Source organism: Manacus candei, unplaced genomic scaffold (genome assembly GCF_025592945.1).
Source record: "Manacus candei isolate 608988 ecotype Guabito, Panama unplaced genomic scaffold, ASM2559294v1 h1tg000005l, whole genome shotgun sequence".
NCBI lineage: Eukaryota > Metazoa > Chordata > Aves > Passeriformes > Pipridae > Manacus > Manacus candei.
In genome coordinates this window covers 11,505,674-11,515,361 of record NW_026138053.1, presented here as the reverse complement: position 1 = coordinate 11,515,361, position 9,688 = coordinate 11,505,674, and the positions used below count along the sequence as shown (strand labels likewise).

At 37.9% G+C, this 9,688-nt stretch overlaps 1 protein-coding gene and 1 non-coding gene across 2 annotated transcripts; both read right to left on the bottom strand.

The window, feature by feature from the left end:
• Positions 1–1,019: 1,019 nt before the first annotated feature.
• On the bottom strand, positions 1,020–9,558 carry RABGGTB (Rab geranylgeranyltransferase subunit beta). The gene is made up of 9 exons (XM_051804127.1): positions 9,520–9,558; positions 8,950–9,057; positions 7,657–7,854; positions 6,927–7,032; positions 5,399–5,451; positions 5,172–5,282; positions 4,265–4,390; positions 3,471–3,620; positions 1,020–1,630 (listed from the first exon to the last, which is right to left on the bottom strand). Exons 1-9 carry the CDS (start codon positions 9,520–9,522, stop codon positions 1,490–1,492), a joined length of 996 nt encoding a protein of 331 aa, XP_051660087.1. The 5' UTR covers positions 9,523–9,558; the 3' UTR covers positions 1,020–1,489.
• On the bottom strand, positions 8,705–8,787 carry LOC127480531 (small nucleolar RNA SNORD45). Its single transcript, XR_007907942.1, has one exon. It is a non-coding gene; the product is annotated as a small nucleolar RNA SNORD45 (small nucleolar RNA).
• Positions 9,559–9,688: the final 130 nt, after the last annotated feature.

The window sequence follows — 9,688 nt, the reverse complement described above, 5'->3', positions numbered from 1 at the left end:
AATTGATGTAAAAAATGGAAGAACCTTCCTGAGAAAAGAAGTGGCACTTGCAAAGGTAACCTGGAATGAAAAAAAACTTATTTAAAATTTTATGTTAACCTTTACAGTTAAGATAAAACCTGACTGGTGGTCTCATTCCCTTACAGTCAAAACTAAGCCTATTGTAACATTTTTCCAAATCTTGAAAAATAAATTAATTCCAGGCTTTGACCAAAGAATTCATCAAGCAACTGGGCAACCAAAAAGAGTAGAGATTTTACCTTAGCTAAAAGCCTGTAGAAAGGCTTTAAAAATTCATTAGAAATACCTGAGCATTTGAATTCACTTTCTGTCTTTGAAATTCACTAGAAGTAAAAGTCTATGAAAAAGTGACTCTGTCGAGTTCAGCTTTCTCTCTACTAATACAGACAGGCTTGATGAAACTAACCAGCTGGCTCTTAAAACTGTGTTGGAAACAACTTTAGGCCTTTGTTAAGCATAATTACAGAGATTATCAAACACTTCCTCCCCTTCAAAATTACCTTTTACTGTATATTGCAACTAGACTACCATTCAGTCTCAGCCAAGATTTGTGGAATGTAAATTAAGAGGCAATTTTAGGACTTCTGTGAAGACAAAGAGGACTTCATTCTTCAGCAAACAAATATTTTCCATGGCTTTTATTTTCAATTACACCATAATCAAGTGTTGGTAATTATTGTTTTAAAAGCTACAAAAGCAGGATTTCAACCCAGCAACAAATTTAGAATCAACTCTATATTCAATCACAAGTCACTGTCCTGTACAGACCTTCTCTAGAATACTTAATGTTAGCAACTTTCACTCTGTATACTCAAGGTATGCTGTATGTCAAATATCAGTGGAATTTTGTCTAAGGACTCATCAATAAATGAAGACATTTATATACTTAGAAGAACCATAATTATGGTTTTACTGGTATCAATTACTATCAGAAGAAGCAGCTTGTTTCTCAGTATAGAAAACTGATGGTAAGCATGAACAGGAAGAATTAAATACACAAGTGTGTGGCAGTAAGTGCATGGCTTAAGTAGGATTTTGTTGGTTGTGTTGTTTTTTTTTTCAATCTTCTTTTAAAGTGCTCTGTGTGATCCACCATCAAAAGAGGCCTGTGTAAAGACCAGTGTTAGCATGGCTGATATCACAGTAACACAAAAATTAGGCATTCACACAATCAAGCTTTGATTTGAATATTTAAAAAAAAAAAGCCAAGGCCCATACATTTAGATACAGATTGGAAATGTTTCTACATCTCTTATAATATAATCGAAGAACATGTTACACTTAGATTACGAGAACCGTCCTGTTCTGATACAATTTACAAAGTGACAAAGCCCACAGCAAAGCTATTGCTTTACTTCTATAATGTAAACACATCTCAAGGAAGAATATGCTGACAGTTTCACAGATGAGATTATAAATTAGTAAAACCAAAGCAACTGGTCATATCAACCTTTTGTCTCTACAAGGCTTAGCTCACAAGCTCAGGTTGTACATTTATTCTTCGAAGGACATCTTCTGGCATACAAAAGACAGGATTGACGGCCTTAATTTGTTCTTCTCCTAATAAAGATAGTCCAGCAATTCCAAATAAGGTGTGAAATGGATCCACCTGGGAGAAAAAAGAAAATTTACATCCATTTCCAAAGTCAACCACTTTTTCACTTGTACAGAATGAAGCTTTTGTTTGCAAGAGAACTGCAAATCTCCATGGCTGGGGAAGACAACACAACCGAACAAACATTGTGCTAACATGTGTGACAGGTGAGACAATTTCCATAGTGTGCATTTACAATACTATGATTTACTCAGAGATGTTGTCAATTATCTGCTGCTAAGATGATTTTCAACTCTGAGTTAGACAGAAAACATTCACATATGTCCACTGGCATGCAATATCACAGGGTGGCAGAAGCAAAGATAATTAGAATTTTAAAAGTAAATTTGATCATCTACAAGTACTGCTTCCATAAATCCCCCGTTTGTTCTTCAGGAACATCATGATGCTCTTTAATCATCTCCAAATACAGAGCTGTGCTATAAAATCTTGAGAGGGAAGCAGCAACCTACTTTGCTTGAAAACCTCCCCAAACTATAAATAAAACAAAAACTCCCCAAACTTGCACTCCCAAAACTACAAGACGCCCCCCCCCAGAACTGCCAAACTAACAAACAACCTAAACACAAAAGCCCCCAAAACAGGGTCTGTTAGGAGTGAGTGTCTGCAGTAATAAATCAACATTTCCATGGGAGTGCCAATTTCAGCAATAGAGGACAGGTAAAAATAATATGAAATGACTGCTAATATAGCATGCCAAAACCTCTCCCAAAGGTGCTCGCATTAGATATAGGTAAAAGGTTCTGCAAAGTTGCTCTTCCAGGAAGTCACAAATATTTCAGTAGCTCAAGTTTAATCTCCAAGCCAGAAAAATATTTAGATTTTAAGTGTTGGACTTTTCTTTGAGAATTCTGAAAAGGGAAAATGTCCTTCTGTGAGCTCCTTAGAAATACAAAATCCTTTCCATTTTAAGAACACAAAAACTCTTTCCAAATGACAGACTAAAGAGATTTCTCCCCCAAGTGGGAATAAAGTATCAGCTTGCAAGGAAAAATAAAGCACCTTATTTTTTAATGCATTTGTGGAGAATGGAGCAGACATGGACAGCTGCAATAAAAACAGCTAAGGCTTCCCTAGACCGTTAATAAATAAGCAGCCAAGTGCTCTATAGGAATTGCAATGAGGTCTCATAATACTTATTACTTTATCTGTTCAGCGCCCTTGAAAGATAGGAACCTTATGTGCCAGTTTACCTGGACAATCTCAATTACTTCCACTTGAAACCAGAAAGAACAGACTAGCTAAATCATAATTGCCTCTCAACCAAGCAGAAAATCTATACCACCAGCCTCTTCATACTGCTATCACAAAAGCTTCTTCCTCCCTCACCTGGCCAAATGCCAGTGAAAGAATTTATTCAGTGGCTGGGTTGGCACAGAACAAAAGTTAGCATACAGAGATTTTTGATAAAAACTTATGACTCATTTAGATCAGATAAAACCACCATTCTTTAGTTTGCATATCATTTCACAAAACAAAATAATAAACACAAAAACCCCACACATCCCAAAAAGCCCACCACCAAACATTGTTTTTACATAGATCTTCCAAGTGGTCTTGTGAGAAATTATTTGTATTTCATGTGTTATAAGAACCAAACCAGAAATTGTAGAAAATGGCAACCGACTTTAGAGGGGGATACAAGTGCAATATAGAATATCTGCTCCCCAAGTATGCCTTCAAAGGCAATTCTAACCCATTCTTTCTTCAGAGTAATTGTAATGTCTGGAAAACCTACCTGGATCAGGAGTTGAGTTACACACAAACAAGAAACTTTACTTTACCCTTTGAAACTTTCAATTATGTATATTTCATTTAGAAAAATATTATTTACCATATCTCCTGGTCTGTCAGCAAATCCACCAGTCTCCTCATCCTGGCAAGCCAAAATAAAGCAGCGCAGTTTCTCTCCATCAATCCAATGTATCCTACCAATCATCTTCAAAGATGCTAGCACCCACCACGAATAACACACATCAGGTAACTGGCAAGCAGAGAAGCAGATTAATATTTTGTTTTGTTTTAAACATAACCTTGCAAATTTTATTGGTAATTCTGCAAATTACCAGGTGTGCTGTCATAATGCTGTTGCAGAGAAACAACACTTAAGAGTATCTTTGGAGTAAAAGAGAGTTTCTGGATGCAGTCTCTTTTCAGAGGACTTCCCTTTTCAGGAAGGGAAAGTCTCTTTTTCAAGCCTCTTCCCTTCTTCAAGAAACAAGACCACAAGAATGTGATTTTTAAGCAGACTACACCTGTGATAGAGGCTAAAAAACCCCACAGAGAGTTTTTCAGGAGCAAATACAAAGAACTTAATATCAACTAGCTGCATTTTGGGGGGGGGGGGGGGGAGAGAATCTGACCCAGTTTAACAGGATAATGGTTCAAGTGGTCAGTAAGACATACTTCAGTATGTGTACTTCCCTACCCTGAGGACTCAAAATAGCATAGCTAAGGACTCCATGACAAGTGTTAGTGACAAAATGAAGAATCAAAACAAAGGCCTGTGACTTATATGAAGTATTTAGTAAGCTTTTCAAAGAAGTCATGACATTTTCCAGAAGTACTTCAGCTTTAGAAAAACAATCTCTACTGAAGTTTGAACAAAGAAAAGAAGCCACCCAATACCTTCTCTGGTCGCCCGTTGAGACCTCCAGAAGGTAACTGACGTTCACAAAGCCACCAACCCAGCAGGTCAACATTCACTTGATGCAACTGGTCTGTTATAGCCAGAAATCCTGTGCAACAATAGATCTAAAATTACAGACATAAATTTTTTGTGTATGTAAAACCTAAGTATAGTTTAGCAGACTAAATGAAGAGACAGCAGCAATACTGTCACATAAACAATGCAAAATAAGCATGCAAACATTTCAACTTTTAGTTTTCCACTAGAAAAGCATGTTATTGTCAGAGTTGCTTACAGTTGCTTTATTGAGGTTGTCTTCCTTGGGAGATGCCTTAATTTGTTCCAATTATACTACTGCATTCTCTTCTCAAGTAGATTTTACTCAGCATTTTTCAGAATCCACTGTCACTTGTAAAAGTGCGTCACACTAGCAACTCTAGTTGATAAGTTTTCCCATTACTGAGTTAGGTATCTCATCTTAAAACTGACTTTCCTCAAAAAATTAAGCAAGGCTTGACATCTGATTTTCATTTGAGTTCATGAGCTGATAAATATCAAACATATACAATTGACCTTTATGTCTCATTCTAATTTGTGTCAGATGCAGTGATAAATTTTGTCCCCTGTCTCTACTGAAACCCACCTCAAATTCTCTAAAAATCCTCATGCTGACTATTTCAACATCTCTGCATAAAGACTAAAATACAGTCCTAAAAGTTTTTCCCTTACAGTCTTTTTTGTACCCAGACTATAACCTCTGGTGTCTTGACTCATCAGAATAAGGCATTTGGGAAACAAGAAAGGTACATCAATTGCCATCACCGATAGATGTTGTAAAGAAACATTTATAGGCAGTGTGTGATGCTTGCTAATTTAAAACATTTCCATATAAAGAAAAAAACTCACCTGTCCTGCATGTGATTCGGAACCTGGTCTACAACCAAATCCTCCATCAAAGTTCATACAGGACAAAACGAATTCTACTGCTTTCCCCACATCAATAGCATCCAGTTTTCCCTGCAAGTCAGAAAATAACTAATGCACTTGATATTCTACCAAACTCATTACCTACACAAACTTCAGCAGTACCAAAGAGAAGACTGTACTTGTGTAAGTGATGGTTTAGGACTTACCAGAAGTGCAAGAGTTGCTGCAGCACAGAAGGAGAACCTTGTATCTATTTCTCCTACAATGTGGGAGGTAAGAAATGAAATAAGATTATTTTTTAAACAAAAGGACATTTAAATCACCACTGAAAATATGGAACTAAATGTTAAAATACTAAGTTCTACACTGAACAACAAAATCAGCTAAAAACTTCCCTCATACCATTTCAGTTTCCAGCTCATTAATTATTTCTTCAGTAATTTAAAAAATGTACATGGCAATTCAAGTGACCTGTATGTTTACTGCACATAAAGTCAACAACTCATTTAGAACTGGACAGATATAAATCCAAATCAATTCAACTAGTGGTAATTTACAAATAACTCTAGCATTTTACACTTTATCTGTACTGCTCTACAAGATAATTGCAGAGCAGCGGAAATAATGCAATAATAAGACACAATTCTTGCTGTGCCTTAAATCCAGACAGAAGTAGAAGCCAATTCTGGTTTTAGAGCAAAATTGATTAAAGTTGCAAGTGTTCTTTTGCATATTTATACCTGGAAGCAAAACCAAAGCCACTGCACCCATAACAGAATGATTGCTCAGCAAGTCTATACCAATATAATCCTCCGAGCACAAAGTCTGAGCAATTAACACTTGGAGTCACAATTTAAAATTGAACTGCGCTGCAAACATTCATTTTTTTGATCTAACCTATGCAAGACTTTTCTTCTTAAGAAATCCACAATCTGAAACACATAAAGCCAATGTGGTGCTGTGTCCTACATCAGGGATCACACTCCTTCAGTTGCACTGTAACTGCCTTTCAGAAGTAATGTCAGTCCATTGTGCATTCAGTACACTCCTGACAATACCTCAACAAAAAGGATGCAGCAAACTATGAACCAATTTAACACACAGCATATCATCTACTTTTACAGTAGCATACATATACTGCTAATATCTCCCTTGGTGAATTTTACCACAACAAGAACATGAGGGATATGCAATAGATTTTATGAAAATTTAAGTCTTCCATGGGGATAAGTATTTTTAGAGTGACTAAGTACTTATGCTAGGGCTTAAAATTGCAACGTTGTGCATAAAGAATTTATATGCAGAAACAAAATCAGTATTAACAGAAGTTCATGAGCACAAACCCAGTTCTTCTCATTCCCATGTACTGAAAGATCCTTTCACAACTGACATGGATAAAGATCATTGCTGTCTGCCATTAAACAGCAAATATAAAACATTTCTTATGGAAGAGCGTATCCAGTATCTTGAAGTACTGTTAAGTTAAAAATGCCCAAAAGTTTTCTTCTTTAAGAATGGGACAATTTACTCCTAATACAAGAATGGAACTAAAGTTTAGAATATTTATGAAAGGAATGAAACACAACTCTGCTCTTCACAAACCCTTCTTTTTCATAACTTGGAGAATAAAAGTGTTCATATACAATACATATGCAAGAAGACTATCCAAAGAAACTTAAGTTTACAGACTTACATGACAGCTTAGTCACTATATTTTAAAGATTTAAATATTACCCCATTCGTCTCCAGCAAACGATCCATCTTCTTTTTGCAAGCTCTGTATATATTCAACAATTTTATTTACATCAACAACATGGAGACTATCATATAAGATAAGAATCTAGGGGAAAAATAAGACAAAGTAATAAGAATCTGGAGGGAAAAAAAAAAGACAGTGACAATCAAAGAGAGGCAAAAACTTTATTTCTTAACAAAAAAACCTCCCCTGGATTTATAAAAGACTTTATTTACTTGACTGTGAATACTATTTGGTAAGGTTAATTAAAATAAACTTTCTTTCACTTTAGTAGTTAATTGCTGTATTTAGCTTATCTATCTCTGTCTAAAAACTGAGAAATTCTCAAATGAAAATACAGGTAATGTACCCTAAAAAGTAAATCTGAACAAATTCCTATAAACTATGATCACAAGAAGACATGTGATCCTTTAGACATCCTAGATATGTAGACAGGGCTAACAGCATTTGTTACACTGTTAAAAAACTGGTAAAAGTATACAGTAATCATTAAATAATTGTTAAAAGTAAAACATTTCTGAATATAACAAATTTTAGGAAGTGATACAGCTAAATCCTAAAGCTGTGTTCATTAGATTTTTTTTTTTTTAATAAGGCACTGAAGTAATTTTTGCCCTTGGTTTCCAACAGCAACTGGTTCATAAATCTGCAATCACTAAAATCATTAATCACAAACACTTTTTTCTAAAATTACCTTGCTACACATACCTGGACAGCACTGAGGGTATACAGAAGATGAGGATCATGACCTATGCTGGCACTTATTCCCCCACATTCATGTTGACATGATTTGATGAATGTCAGAATTTCCTCTTTGTTCATTCGGTGCAGCTGCCCCATGAGATCCATTGCTGTCAGCCCCCAGTAGACACCACTCATTCTCAAATACTCCGACATACAGTATTCCTAAGTAGTGCATTATTTTAGTTCTTGATCAGATCACCATCCATACAGAGCAATGAAAATAGACTGGCTAACATTTACAAATAGTTTCTAGTAACTCAACCATCTTCCATCCATTTACCAACAGACTGTGTGTCAGTCACTCACAGACATTCTGTGCATCCTGCACATGTGTATATGCACACACACAGAGGCACGTGCACACGTATAGATCTACACATACTACACTCCCTTCCTCCCCTGTATTTATCTAGTTCAAAGCATCAAGCTCTACGTCAAATTGAGCACATACGAGTAGCTGGGCACCAATTCACTTCAGATCATCACTTATTATCTTGGCATTCAAACTACCCCTCAAATTGCTACCCCAACTAGTCTCAAAACATAACAAGTCTAACATTTAATGAAATTTATTTCCAAGCCAAAACTCTCACAATCTAAACTTGCACTGGAAAGCAAAATTTTATATTGAATTCTCTTACACTGATTACTTCACCCACACCACAAAAAGATTAATTTCCACATGCAGTATTTTTTAAGCACAAGAATAAAACAATCATAAGCAACAGTGGTTAGAGTTCTTTTGTAAACAGTAAAGGTAACTGCAACTTTTCTCCACATAAGCAGTTGCTGACATTTTTCACCTGCTGGAAGTGGAATCCTATTGTTGTGGGCTACAACCAATCACATATGACTATAAAATTGATGTTAGGTAAAGTGTTTATGAAGTCTAATAAGCACAAAGCAGTGCTGTGGTGGGATGCAATAAATTGTTCCATCAAAAGAGCAACATGCAAATGCAGCTCTACTTGTGCATTCTAGTGGATGATGAAGCAACCAATAGCTCGTTTCTCAGGTCTCAGAGTAATTCTAGAGCTAAACTGATAATCTTCAAATTTATACTCAGATAATACATGCCAAAACTCATCACAGACCTGGAGAAATTAACAAAGATATCTTCATTTTATACTTTGGATTGCAGGGTAAAAAACTATTAGTTTGTCAGCATGCATCTCACCATTAAATGGGAGCCAATAAATAAAGGTTACTATTACTGTTAATAAATCCACAACTGTACTGAAACAAATTGATACGTACATAATCATCCTTCTTTGTTCCATACGAAGCTATATAATCCGCGTGTTTCTCTGAAAGTAACGTGCTTGGGGCATCGGGTTTTATTGTAACATCCTTCTGCGGTGTCCCCTGTAAAAAGCACCAACAACACGGCAGTTGCACTGTCAGGTCAAGACGTTTTAGCACCTTGGTATAATTTAGTAAACACTGGTGACTGTGACTCTGGAAACAAACATCTCTCTGGTAATTTTGAGCCCAGGCCCGGTCACTTTTCAGCCCAGTTAAATCCCTCCCTGGGAGAGGCAGGGAACAAAACCTAGCAACGAAGCGGAGAAAAAACAGGCGGAGAACTCGCCAGGAATAACCTGAAGCACTGGACGTAGGAGCCCTTTCCCGGGCCCGGCGCCGAGCGCTCGGCCCGGGGCTGCCGCCCTTCGCCCCGCCAGGCCGGGCCCGGCGCCGCTCTAGATCCGGAGGAGCGAGTGCGACCCGCGTCCCCCCGGGCGGCTCCGGCGCCACTCGCGTCCCTCCCTGGAGCCCCGCGGTCCCCGCCGGCCAGGCCGGTGCCGACCGCAGTACCCCAGTACCCACCATGTTCGCCGCCCGCGCCGGAAGGGGCGGGGCGGGGGCTCCGCCCGCCGCGCCTGCGCAGCCCCGGCCGCGGTCACGGCGCCGGGCCCGGGGGAGCTGACGGAGCGCTCGCACGGTGCTCCCGGCCTCTGGAGTGCCGGAGCGCCAAAGGCCCGGTATTCCCAAGGTG